The sequence below is a fragment of the Oncorhynchus keta genome, chromosome 7 (assembly GCF_023373465.1).
Source record: "Oncorhynchus keta strain PuntledgeMale-10-30-2019 chromosome 7, Oket_V2, whole genome shotgun sequence".
Lineage (NCBI taxonomy): Eukaryota > Metazoa > Chordata > Actinopteri > Salmoniformes > Salmonidae > Oncorhynchus > Oncorhynchus keta.
Window position 1 is genome coordinate 5242666 of NC_068427.1, and position 14770 is coordinate 5257435.

At 41.0% G+C, this 14770-nt stretch overlaps 1 protein-coding gene across 2 annotated transcripts; it reads left to right on the forward strand.

The window, feature by feature from the left end:
* Nucleotides 1–1274: 1274 nt before the first annotated feature.
* Nucleotides 1275–6593, forward strand: gpr18 (G protein-coupled receptor 18). Of its 2 annotated transcripts, none has more exons than XM_035773099.2 (3): nt 1275–1460; nt 2396–2500; nt 3484–6593. In XM_035773099.2, exon 3 carries the CDS (start codon nt 3513–3515, stop codon nt 4557–4559), a length of 1047 nt encoding a protein of 348 aa, XP_035628992.1. In that variant the 5' UTR covers nt 1275–1460; nt 2396–2500; nt 3484–3512; the 3' UTR covers nt 4560–6593. The 2 variants fall into 2 exon arrangements, with proteins under 2 accessions (XP_035628992.1, XP_035628991.1); XM_035773098.2 differs by having other exon boundaries at nt 1276–1460; nt 3481–6593.
* The last annotated feature ends 8177 nt before the right edge of the window (nt 6594–14770 follow it).

Genomic DNA, 14770 nt, shown 5'->3' on the forward strand with positions numbered 1-14770 from the left:
AATCAGCTCACAAACTAACCGACTCATCATAGCAAAACATGCAACACATTTCATCTTTGAGGAGATCAAAGAAATGGGGGAAGCAGCCACATGGTTCAGCAGCCACATGGTGCAGCATAGTTTTCTTGAGTGTAGGAAACGTCACAAAGTGTTACAGATGCTTCTCTCCATTGTGTCTCAAATCCTCAGTGGCGGAGATGATCTATGATGATAATGGAAAAGACGAGTCTGCATGGAGAGAACAAGTCAGCCCTTATGACCCTCAAGACTTGTGATTCGCTGTGTCCACTTTGTAATCCACTAAAGCTTGATCATAAAAATCTTATTTATACGCACGCACGCACGCACGCACGCACACGCACACGCACACACACACACACACACACACACACACACACACAAACAAACAACATCCCCTGCTATGTTGTCATGTCCCGGTCCATCCTTGACCTTGAGGAATCTCACTCAAGGTGCGCAAGACAGTTTGCATCCATTAAAAAGCCGTGGTAAAAACCATCTCCCGGCGTCAGCGTAAAGTGTATTACCACCATTTCCTGTTTATATGGCGACTACCTCAACATCCTGTTTTTAATTACTTCTCTCCAGCAGCATATGCTTCTGGTGGCAATCTGCTGCGGATTACTCCCCCAAGAGCTAATGCGCTGTGACAGACCCCACTTTTCCAATCAATAACTCTCCCTAAATCTGCCATCTTCTCCGCCTGCCAAAAGCACTACCCACTTCTAATCGCACATCATTTTCTTTAAGGGTGTCTAATTGCAGATTGAAGCTGTAGATCTTTCTTGAGTTCCCTGATAAAGAAAATAGAGGCCGCGCACACACAGCAATAATGTGCGGGAATATAATCTCTGTATCTAAGTATACTTTTTGTCCAGCACCAGTTAACTAAAGTTTGGGAAGTGCATATCACTTTCTAGTGTTTCTTCCATAGCTAACTACTAAACTCATTTTAAAAAAAATATGCTATCTAGAGCCTAAAACGGTTCTTCAGCTGCTCCCACGGGAGAACCCTTTTGAGTTCCATTTTAAACCCTTTCCACAAAATAGTTCTACCTGGAACCAAAAATGGTTCCACCTAGAACCAAAAAGGGTTCTTCAAAGGGTGCTCCTATGGGGGCGGCCGAAAAAAAACCTTTTGGAACACTTTTTTCTAAGAGTGTATATCAACAGTGAAAACAATACAACACAGGAAGTGAAGGGGGTTTTACACTGTCGCACTGTAGCAACCAATAAAAGGGTACTTCTGAAATAGCACTGTTTTCACTTCCCCCTTTGTGTGTTGAGCTCAACACTCCAAGAGAAAGAAAGAGAGAGAGAGAGAGAGATGGCTGCATGCCTCATCGTTTCACAAGTGTCTTGAAGTGCTTGTGAGGCCTCTGGTAGAATGCTGAGAGAGAGAGAGAGAGAGAGAGAGAGAGGACCTGATGCAAATAAATGAGGTAAGTAGCTGCACTTTTACTGAGCTTCCATCGCTATTTAGATCTAGCTAATCTCGTCTGAAGAAATGTACTACATTTGGTTTTGAGATGAAATGGTACTTTTTGGGTGTGTTTTAAATGGATAAACAGGACGTATTGGTTGATCAAACACAAACTATTATCGGGAGAAGCATCTGTTTCTCGATTTTGTCTGTTGTCTCAGGTTAAACCACACTGAGTGAAATCTTGATACATAAAAGTATAATTACAGTTGAATAATATAACATGCTTATAATATGATATGATTATTGTCGTAATAATCAGACTTTTGTTCTTTTGTTCTACTAAGCTATTCATTCTCAACACCAGCTCAATTTACAGATATATCTTCAAACTCAAAGGGAAGTTAAAGAGATGCTCTGGAATTTGGCAAATAATTAGGGCTCTATTCAAATCACTTTAGCCAACATCTGCATAGTAGTTGTTTTAGCAGAACTGTGTTAGAGCTGTCAAATCCACAAGTGGCTCCATGCAGTATACCTAAAGCGGAGTCACATTAACAGAAATCCTATGTTTACAAGTTTGAACAATGGAATGTGAGATGTAATCTACACCTTGATTGGGATGATAGAAATCCTCATTATTTTGTTGAATTATTTTTCAATGTGGGTCTAATTATTTCTATATAGCCTACACGTTCTTGCTCTGAACTTCTAAAGAAAGTGGGTCCGGTGTGGCTTCGTAACAATGCGCAAGAGCAGCTACTCACCAAATTGACGGCTTCAAGGCAGTTCCACCACCGGCATGCCAAAACATCTGCTATGCGGGTGTCTACTATTGCCGTTTAACGCTTGCTCTGATTGAATCTAGGCCTAAGTATATTTTCTAAAACCTTCCGCTTTGGGCTGGATGTTTCTATGTGTAGTTTATACATGCATAATCTATCTATCTTTCAGATCTACTGGCTAAAACATATATGAAAGTCCTGGATGATCTCTTTAAGTGAGAGAGGTTTCCTAACCCATTTACAGTAAATGGCCACGAAGGGTTTTCCAGTCAAGGTAACCAAAAGACTCCCATCAACTACTGTACTTTCACTTCTTTATCTCTTGTACTCTCTTCTCCTTTTCTGCTCTGATTCAAGACCCCAAACCCTTCAAAACCTTTCTCTCGTAAGCTTGTAAAAAGGGAAACAGGGCTCAATGTCACATGGATGTCTGTCTCTATGCTCTGTATCTGTAACTGTAAGACATACACATGATTACAGTAAGACAATTGTACACTAAAATTGTCACCTTCCTGTTCATCTACTATTGATACTGCAGGTGCACAGCTGGGCCATTCTACAAATTGAGTGCCTTTTATGGTAGTGCAATTTTGAAAAGAAAAAAAAATGATTTATTTCAACAAATGTTAACATTTTGCCATAAAGAGCACATGTTCAACTTCATAACAAAAGGTTTTCCCATCTCAAGAGGTTAAATTAAGAAAATTGAGTATAAAAGTGACAGAGTTGGCTGTAACAGGGTTGATGATTTCAACTGGTTTCAACTGGTACCCCGAGGCCCCAAATGCAGTACTCTGGCCCTGACGACAACCAGCTCACCTGCTTTAACAGTATGGTTTGACCAGCCCTATTCAATGCTCTTTTGAAGAAGAACAATTAAGGAATGGTGTGACCATATTAAAACGATAAATATAAATGAAAAGCTAATCACATTAAATACATCCTTATAAGATACTTTCCCAAGGAAACCAATTTCATGATATTTCATGTGTTATTTTTCTGCAGACAGTATAAATCAGCAGACATATCATATGATTATTGCCACATTTATTTGATCATGTGACTTATTTGGTCTAGTTGTTTGTGCCACCGAGCATGGCACATGCATACCAGAGTTAGGGTTTGAATCCGACCCACTGTCCTTCTGAATCCCAACATTTCCTGTCTTCTATTGGCGTCCTAGTTGCTAAATAAAACTACAAAATCTGTATGTGTTAATGTTCATCTATTTACTTATCATGTGCTCTTTTTCAGCAGTAACATTTCACAGGGTAGTTAGATGCATCATGGGAATGGATCAGAACTTATCTACAGTAGTGGACCTGAACACATCTAATATGACCATGGAGTACAGCTCAGCCCGCTCAGTGGAACAGGTCCCTACAGAATACCGCATCGCAGGTCTGGTCTTCTACTGTGTCATCTTCACCATTGGCATAGTGGTCAACGTCACCGCATTATGGGTATTTGCCTTGACCACCAAGAGGAGGAACTCCGTCTCGGTCTACATGATCAACGTGGCCATAGTGGATCTCGTCTTTATCATCCTTCTCCCCTTCCGGATGGTTTACTATGGCCAGGACTACTGGCCGTTCGGAGACATCTTCTGTCGGGTCAGCGCGGCTCTGACTGTCTTCTACCCCTGCATGGCCCTGTGGCTCTTCGCCCTGATCAGCACTGACCGCTACGTGGCCATCATCCAGCCCAAACACAGCAAGGAGCTCAAGAACATCCCCAAAGCCCTGGTAGCATGCATCGGAGTGTGGATCATGACCCTGGGTAGCACTGTCCCCTTGCTCTTCCCAGACCACGACCCGGATCGCTCCTCCAACTTCACCACATGCATCAAGATGCGTGACATCATCCACCTGCGAACGGACAACCCCGTCCACTTCACACGCCTGGCCTTCTTCTTCCTGGTGCCGACCTGTATCATGATTGGTTGCTATGTGGTCATCGTGGATAATCTCGTCCACGGACGAACTTCCAAGCTCAAGCCCAAGGTCAAGCAGAAGTCCATCAGGATCATCATCACACTCATCGTCCAGGTGCTGGTGTGTTTCGTGCCCTTCCACGTTTGTTTGGTGGTTCTGTTGCTGGACGGTGGTGATGGTTCGAACTACAGCACGTGGGGGGCCTTTACAACATTCCTGATGAACCTGAGTACAGTTCTGGATATTATTCTTTACTACATTGTCTCCAAGCAGTTCCAAGATAGAGTGATCAGTGTGATTCTGTACAGGAACTACTTGCGTAGCGTACGGAGGAAGAGCAGACGCACACACACAGGGAGTGTGAGGTCGCTCAGTAACTTGACCAGCGCCATGATCTAAAGGCGGAAACCAAACTCAACTGTGCAAAAGAAGGTGACCCAGGGACTTAACAGATGCATACCTGGCAGACAGTGGCGGTCGGTGACATTTATTATGAGGGAGGACAATACATTTTTTTATGAGCCTGGCCTTATTTCTACAGCATATTGGATGATTGTCATTCATATTCCATTCCCCCAGCTCAATGTAACATTGATAGGTTTCGGCTACTACATGATACTCACATTTCCCTATCATGAGGTTGGTACAGCCTAGTCCATGAATTAAGTTTACAACCACAGGTCGAGAGAAAGATTTGAGTTATCAAGGTGGCAGACAGTGACACATTCAATACTGTCTTGCACACTCTTGCCCACATCTAGCTTATCTATGGTGTAATCATTAATCCAACAGTTGCAAACAAAAGTTGCAGGTATGTTTTTCCCCATTTCGTTCCGTTTGCTTCTGTTTAAGAAATGTTTTTCAACAGAATTGGCAGAAGGAATATACCCCTGATCACACGCAAACACAGTTCACTTCACAGCAGCCACATACAAACAGCATGAGCATAACACAACACATCAGATGTCTGTGACCAGGCGAAAAAACCTTCCCATGCCAAAACGTCATATCATAACCGCTAACCGCTACACACAGCTACATCGTTGTCACCATATTAGCTAACGTCATAGTCAACATAGCTACTACAACCAACATGTTAGTAAACCCTCTACAATCATGCAGTATGGTGTAAAGTCAGCAAACTTGCTTCTCCTTTATTTTTAAAGAAATTAATGGGTTCAAAATTGTTAAACTATTGTCTTTCTTTCTCTTTGAGTCAACTACTCACCACATAGCATGCACTGCTAGCTGTAGCTAATTATTTTAGTACTAAATTCATTCACTGATCCTTTGATTAGGTGAACAACATGTCAGTTCATGCTGCAAGAGCTCTGATAGGTTGGAGGCAGTCCTCTGGAAGTTCATAATTACTGTGTAGGTCTATGGAAGGGGGTGAGAACCATGAGCCTCCTAGGCTTTGTATTGAAGTCAATGTACCCAGAGGAGGACGGAAACTAGCTGTCCTCTGGCTACACCATGGTGCTACCCCAGAGAGTGCTGTTGAGGCTACTATAGACCCTTGCATCAGCTGTCTGTGACCAGGCGAAAAAAACCTTCCCGAGCCAAAATGTCATATCATAACCGCTAACATAACATAACATAACCGCTAGTGTTTTCATAAATTATTTGGTGACGTGAATATATTTTGTATATTATTACCTAAAAAGGATAACTTTTTAATGTTTCCCTTATTTTTATTTTCATGAAATTTGTTGAGGAGGATGGTCCTTCCCTTCCTCCTCTGAGGAACCTCCACTGCTGGCAGAGTGTTCTAACACTGAGTAAAGTATACAGGTGTGTTCAGACTGGTGATTCAGTAACTTAATCTCGAATTTACATTTGAAATGATGGGTTGGAAGGGGGGTTAAGGGTCATGGCGGAAGACTGGGTACAGGCCAGATACATAAACTCACCTGCAAAGGACTACTCTTCCCAAAATGGAAAGTGATAGCAGTGGAAGGGGGGTTAAGAGTCATGGTGGGTTGGAAGAGGGGTTAAGGGTCATGGCGAAAGACTGGGTACAGGCCAGATATATAAACTCACCTGCCAAGGACTACTCTTCCCAAAATGGAAAGTGATAGTATCCAAATGACTTACACACACTTAACATGGTGTGTCAAACCTAACTAAATTGACCCATATGGTAAGGATCTATATGAATAATGTAATGATTCGTATATGGGTACACCTGAAACATGTCTTCTAAGAAATAGTCCACATTAATACAAAGGCATAATATAAGAACCATAATTGTTTTACTTACATGTTGTCACATATACAGTGTATGAGAGAAACACAAGAATCATGCATGTTTTGTGCTTTCTTCTAAGAAGTAGGCCATAGATTTACTTATAGCATTTCATTAAATCCTTGTGTGTGTGTTCGCTGTGGGCTTCATGTTCAACTCATTAAAAAAACAGATTTGAATCCACACTCACTGTACGGGAGCATTGTTTTACCATAAACAACTCGGAATAGTCAAGACTAATTGAATTACCCTGAGACTACTATACAGCAAATGTACACATCAAGGTTATTAGAGTCAACTAAAACTGAAACTAAAATAAAAACGAATCATGAAAATAATATTTATTAAAGTGAAGTAAAATAATTAACAAACCCGTTTGAGAAAGTAAAACTATACTGGGAATTATGATCAGTTCATGTACAGTATATATGTTTTTCTACATTTTGGGAAACAATCTAATGGGCTTTTCAAACTTTTATTTCATATGTGGTTTTCAAGCTTCTGAATCTGGCGGGTCACATTGACATTGACTTGTATTTAAAGGTAGCCTCAGCGAGATGCCGTTGCCATGAGTAAGCACCACAGATATTGGACGCATTTCCCTGCTCAGACGTTGCATAAGTCATCCAATGGTTGCAATAACGTGTAGTGTTACTCTACTCAGATGTTGCTTGTGCTTTCCAGATCTTACAACACCTGGATAGGTGTTTTAATTATGAGCAAACCACATCACATGGTATAGCAGTCTGCTACCTTACTGCACAGTTTATGACATGGCACACAACCATTGGTTGACGCATGCAACGTCTGAGCAGAGGAACACCACCTTGATGTGGTTAGCTGATACGTAAAATGACTGTCCGGGCATTATAAGATCTGGCACACATCAGGAACATCTGAGCAGAGGAACGTGCCCATTAAGATGAGCTTGATACTTTGTCCTCAGACAGCCACACAGTATCTATGAGTGTACACGGGTGCACTTCACGCTGCTACAATGTGATAGCAATGGGACCAAAACAGTTGAGAAGTTTAGCCTCTTGCTTCAACGCTCCTGGTTGTTGCATTGACCCACTACTAGTGTTTACTTCCTGCATCTACGTCATCTGGCTGAGTCTACCTTTCAACCTAACCTGTGACCTGACCCCGTCACCTTATGCATTAGTGCTCCACAGTGGCAAGAAGTTACATCCCAAAAAACACTAACTTCTCCTGTCCCCAATACCAAAACAAAAACTGAAACTAAATAAGAACTAGTGAATCATATCTGAAAACGAACAAACTAAACTGAATTTCAAATAAAAATCTTCATTCTTAAAAAAATCAAATACAGTAACACAAAACTATAATAACCTTGGTACACATCACAGGAGACATCTAACATGTGCGGAACTACGGAACTACGGAACTACGGAACTACGGAACTACTTAATTTGATCACTGGAAAAGGACAGTAAGAGTGTGTGTATTATACACATTATACACTATATAGACAAACGTATGTGGACACCCCTTCAAATTAATGGATTTGGCTATTTCAGCCACACCCGTTGCTGACAGGTCTATAAAATCAAGCACACAACCATGCAATCTCCATAGACAAACATTGGCAGTAGAATGGCCTTAATGAAGAGCTCAGTGACCTTCAACGTGGCACGGTCATAGGATGCCACATTTCCAACAAGTCAGTTCGTAACATTTCTGCCTTGCTCGAGCTGCCCCGGTCAACTGTAAGTGCTGTTATTTTGAATTGGAAATGTTTAGGAGCAACAACGACTGAGCTGCAAAGTGGTAGGCCACACAAGCTCACAGAAGAGGACCACCGAGTGCTGAAGTGCGTTACACGTAAAAATCATCTGTCCTCAGTTGCAACACTCACTAACAAGTTCCAAACTGCCTCTGCAAGCAACTTCAGCACAATAACTGTTATTCGAGAGCTTCAAGAAATTGGTTTTCTTGGCCCGAGCAGCCGCACACAAGCCTAAAATCACCATCTGCAATGCCAAGCGTCGGCTGGAGTTAATCGCACCACCATTGGACTGTGCAGTGGAGCAGTGGAAATGCGTTCTCTGGAGTGATGGATCACGCATCACAGCAGTCCGATTGGACGAATCTGGGTTTGGCGGATGCCAGGTAAACGCTACCTGCCCAAATACGTCATGCCAACTGTAAAGTTTGGTGGATGAGGAATAATGATCTGTCGGTGTTTTCATGGTTCGAGCTAGGCCTCCTTAGTTCCAGAGAAGGGACATTTTAAAGCTACAGCATACAATGACATTGTAGACGATTCTGTGCTTCCAACTTAGTGGCAACAGTTTGGGGAAGGCCCTTTCCTGTTTCAGCACCCCCGTGAAGAAAGCGAGGTCCATACAGAAATAGTTTGTCGAGGTTGGTGTGAAATAATTTTACTGGCCTGACGTCAACCCCATCAAACACCATTGGGATGAATTGGAACGCCGACTGAGAGCCAGGCCTAATCGCCCAACATTAGTGCCCGACCTCACTCATGCTCTTGTGGCTGAATGGAAGCGAAGTACCAACATCTAGTGGAAAGCCCTCTCAGAAGAGTGGGGGCTGTTATATCATATTAATTAATGCCCATGATTTTGGAATGAGATGTTCTACGAGCATGTGTCCACGTGCCATTGGTCGCATAATATAGCTTCGTAAAGGCTTAACAGCAAAGTCAGCATAAATCGTCTGTCATCTCTGAGCGGTGTTACATCTCGAACAGGAAACAGTGGTGGAAGTCAGTAAAAGGTTAGAGGGTCTGTGTTCTTAGTCCTTCGGTTGTGGTTTTGTATCATAGCTACAGTACATTGTTCATAGTATCTTCTGTCATGACAAAACATTATCTTAAACTCCTCAAAGTAACCATTTAAAAATGCTAAACAAAATGGGGGGGCGCTATAATACAGGAAATTACAAGTATTCTCTTCTTTTGAGCTGCTGTTTCATAGCACGACCAGATAGTGGCAGTGTAAATGTGCCACAGAAAATGACAATAGAGCCACATGTCCAGCACAAGGAAAATGTAAGTAATTTCAATAGAAATAGATGGCAATCCTGTTCAAAGACTGAAATCTACAATGCTTAATATTTCATACCAAAAAGGCCATTCTTTCAACACACGTGTAGTACAGTATGCCTTAACATTGATCTGGCTACAGCTCAATTAATTTGTGTGGAGTAGTCCAAGCATGTCGGGAAGTTTTACGCAACGTTTTGGTTGAAAATATGATGTCATGGTCAGATTTTATACCGATTGCAAAATCTAGCTTCAAGCAGATTATTTTTTTCATTTCCACATGACCAGACACGTTTTTCTTCAATGACCAGACAAATGTTTTAAATTAATTTGAGATACGGAATAGTGGAAGTTAATCAATATATTACTTTACCAGGCATCTTAATGTAGCAAGGAAAATTCATTGGTTGTACAGTAAGTTGGTTATTTCAACCAGAAAAAAAAAAACAATTTAAACCATAAAATGACATCATTATGACATCCCATGCCAAATTTGGCTCACTGGGAAATAGAACCAAAGATAGACCATTACAAAATACAGGGTAGCCTACAGTGATGAAAATAATGAAACAGAAGTATAGTGTAGGGGGGGGGGACATTGTACAAAACATTCAGAGATGTCATGAACAAAGATACATGCTGTATATGATGCAGATAAGAAAATAAATCACATTTGTTTCTATTTCACATTTCTATTACACTGTATACTGCACCACATTAAGGGTAGATGGAATGGCTTTTCCACGTGGGTTTATTATACTATGCCCAACTCCTAGACCCATAGCAATGTTGCAGTAAACATTCAAATGTCCATATTGTTGAATGTCATTTAAAGGGATAGTTTAACCAAATTAGAAATGTACTTGCTTTTTAATTGATCATATTCAAGTCACGTATTGACCCTGAGAGTCAGTGGCCAATGGCTCTCAGGTAGCATTAACATGGTTGTAATCAAGACAATGGCCGTGGCAGGGTCTATGGTTGAAACGACCTACGTCGGTAACATGCGGTTTAACAGCTCATGTCATGAATGTAACGTTAGTCACTGTATGACGGAACATCATTCATCCTGGTGATTATCCTGGGCCCTGTAGTAGCCTATATGAGTACACACAGGTCTCTTTCAGCCTCTAAATTACATGGCAGACCTGAATATCCACAGACCTCATTTGACTTAGCAAGGGGCTGTTTTAATCCCCAGTCACGGATACTGTGAAGCATCATCTCATTAGAACTGGAGTTTGTTCTGTCATTCAACATGATAGCTACGTGACAATCAATGCTAATTGCCTCTTGCTTCATACTCTTTGGGTAGGAAGTCACTCCGCTACTTATCGCTGAATCTGTCTTAAAAGGTGCAATACTTAGAAATCGCTCCGCCATTTCCCAGTTGCTAAAATAGTAATAGTCCGCCTAGTTTCAGGCAATGTATAGTATAGAGAATAATTGCACCATCTAAACCACTGTGAAATATATTTTTCAATAGCCAAAAGTATTGTATTTTCAGCTGTGTAGAAGCTGGTCTTCAAAAACGAAAGCAAAAGACGCAAAAACAAAATGTTGGAACGGGAAGCATAGAAACACTTTCAATGAGAATGACAGATCAATAACTCACATTTCTATGTCAATTTGGTTGAGTTGCCCAAAAAGTTACATATTGCCACTTTAATCCAGATATATTACACAGCGGATTTTGGGTACTGTAGTTCACCACACTATGATATGTTTATAGGCCACACTAATACAGCCTTTGGTGGTGTTTTAGGTCAACTATATGCAGTTGGGCATCAGATTGCTTGATCATATGATGTGGTTGGCTGGTATGTTAAACACCTATCCAGGCATTGTGAGATCTGGGAAGCATCCTTTAGGATGACTCACTGAAGAGGTTAAAAACGTACAATTTTACTCTTCGAAAACAGGCACAGTTTGGGCTAAACAGTTATATTAGTTACATACTGTGTCCTCATGTGTGATGTCTCCAAACTTCCCTTATAACAATGTCCAGGAGAAGGTGGAGATTAGTTATGTAGATATTATGTAAACAGTGCAAAATAAGTGTTACATATGATATCCGCAAGCTGTAGTGTTCCAAATTAGTTTTTGAATGACAGTCGCATCCTGACAAATTAAAATGTTACAGATTTTTAGTGCCCGGGTTGTGCTGCAATTGTAAAATGTAGACCATTATCTGTGGTTGATTGAACTTGCCTGGCGCAATGACATGTCGGCATTGTAAATACGAATTTGTTCTTAATTGACTTACCTGAATAAATAAAGTGGGGGAAAAATGGAACCAATGGAATCCCAGTGAGCAAAACTGGTTGAAAATATATCATTTAAACTGCAAAACTGGCTGAAATTACGACTTTTCAAACAGTTTTGCTAACTGGGATAGTCCTGAAGTGCAAACCCCACCCATCTGGCACTCCAGACAGGCTCAATCAAACACTCAAAGTATTTCAAGAAAATAAAATACTATTTGATCCCAGGTCAGAGATCAGTATCTTCTTAGAGATCAGATACGGCAGAAGTGCTTTGTAAATTATTTGGTTTAGACTACCACTGATGAAGTACTAAAGGTACTAAAGCTTGACTAGAGGTTAAAGGTGAAGGTGAAGTACCATAGGGTCGTCTGTCTGTCCTACATGTTCCACATCAAAGAGAAACCCCCCAACCCCTCGCCTCACCAAACAGCAAAATTACATTTAAAACAATTACGCTTTCTGTCGAGGCTCCTGTGATGAATTATCCGGAAGCTTCCCTCAGTAATTCCGAATCTTCACAACAAGTGCTTTTGTTGTCGAGAAATTAATGAAAACAAAATTGTCTTTCACTTCGAGCTGATCTAAGAGTGCGACAGCCAGATGCTCGGCTCGAGGAGTAGAAAAACAGTCAGCATTAAACGAAGCTCTGTGAAAATACAATTTTTTTTCCCGCCGCTCGTGTGGAAAACAAATCAGGCGCCGGGCGCAGTGGCCATCTGTTTTGTTATTTGATATGTGTGAATACATGTTGTAATGACTTTGTTTGTGAATCGCGCGGCACGGCGGAACACACAAGAGCTCTCAAAGTACTGGAGTGTTCAAAGCTAATCATATAATTGGACACAATATTCGATGACAAATGGAGACGTGCAGAGTCAGCCAGCTGGGGATGTGAATATGTAATCATTGTGAAATCATAGAATTTTGCATATTTGAAGACAGCTTAATAGAGTTTGTGTGTCAGCACACTATCAAGTGATGATCAGAGACTCCGTTACCGTATTTGTCTTCAAAATATGGCTTTGTTGGACTATCCGTCAAGGCGGATTCTGTGTGTGACTCAACATTTTAAATCATTACTTGACTTTACTGCTGTAGATTTCTGGACATGAGTTAGTCATGTGTATATGGCTACTGGGTATCAGACATGCTGTACATGTGGGAATGACCAACGTGAAGGATGTCTGAAATAAGAGAACAGTTGGGTGTTGGCCATTGTTACAGAAACGATGTAGCCTTCACTTTCAGAAAGTAGACAGCGGATTGGGTGAGTTTGTCCTTTACAGCATGAAAGTGCTATGAACATCTGGAAAAGCTAACATTAATCAATTATTATTATTAATACATCAATTATTTCACAAGGGTAAATTGGGCACTAACATCGAATACAGTAAACACATGAATTCAGTTAAAATACACTTTGTAGTTATCCAAAATTAGGCAATTTCTCAACAAGATTTGAATTAATGCTTGAGAACACACAGAGCATATTCCCAGCGACGGTTCCACACACACTTACCGTACAGTCAGTGTTGTCATATTGTTCCCATGAAAACCTATGGCAAAATGATGAACCTACAGTAACAAAACACTGCTCTACTCGTACAGTACCAGCCCCAGTCTCTACTGGGTCTGTATCTGTGGCATTAGCCTCAAGCAGCTGTCTGTGTTTACTGCACATCATTTAGCACTTTCTCCTGGGGTACTTTAATAAACAGAGCCTCTCCCCTGATAAAGTTTACAATAGGATGTTGAAAGATACCATATGAAATGACAGGCACATGTGTTGATTAAATTGTGTACTGTACACACATACTGTAACAATGGTAACCCTCTGTGAGGAGCTGTTTAGGACCTTGGCACTGAGAATGGCAATGGTTCCTTTTATCTCAGATTACACCCTGGCTGCATAGTACATGGTGATACATAAAGTATCTAGTTACATGACACACCTCTGACCTCTCACGGGTCCTTTGACCTGTCAATCACCACCTCTGCCCTACCTCAATCACAAGGTTAGGCGGGACCATTATATAATGTAAGAGGTGAGCCGGCACATGCTGGGTTAAGATTCAGTATAACCTTAAAAACTTCTTGGGGATCAAATCCCGTCAACAGGATCGATTTGACCACATCCGGTGAAATGGCAGAGCGCCAAATTCAAATTAAATTATTAGAAATATTTAACTTTCATATAATCACAAGTGCAATACACCAAATTAAAGTTGTACTTCTTGTCAATCCAGCCACCATGTCAGATTTCAAAAAGGTGTCACGCCCTGTCCATAGAGAGGCTTTTATTCTCTATTTTGGTTAGGCCAGGGTGTGACTAGGGTGGGCATTCTAGTTGCTTTATTTCTATGTTTTGGCCGGGTATGGTTCTCAATCAGGGACAGCTGTCTATCATTGTCTCTGATTGTGAATCATACTTAGGCAGCCTGTTTTTCCACCTTAGTTGTGGGTAGTTGTCTTTGTTAGTGGCCTGTATAGCCCTAGTAAGCTTCACGTTTGTTTTTTGTTTTGTTGGTGAATTCATAATAAAAAGAAATGTACGCTTACCACGCTGCACCTTGGTCCGGGCATTTCCCTGATGATGTTTGTGACAAAAGGCTTTACTGTGAAAACAAACCATGCAATTATCTGAGGACAGCACCCCATCAAACAAACACAGACAATCATATTTCATCCCACCAGACGCGACACAAAACTCAGAAATAACGTTCATGCCTAACCTTTCACAAATGGTCCTTTTGTTCGATTAATTCCGTCGTTATATATCCAAAATGTCCATTTATTTGGAGCGTTTGATTCAGAAAAACACCGGTTCCAACTCGCGCAACATGACTACAAAATATCTAATAAGTTACCTGTAATCTTTGTCCAAACATTTCAAACAACTTTCCTAATACAACTTTAGGTATTTTTTAACATAAATAATCAATAAAATTTAAGATGGGATGAACTGCGTTCAATAGCGGATAAAAACAAGTGGAGTGAGCTTTCAGGTCGGGCGCCCCTAACAAAGAGTACCCTAGAATCGACCCTCATTCTGAACAGCCCTACTTCT

What these genes read in the sequence shown, in the direction of transcription:
- gpr18 (XM_035773099.2), top strand. Translation starts at nt 3,513, where the DNA reads ATGGGAATGGATCAGAACTTATCTACAGTAGTGGACCTGAACACATCT.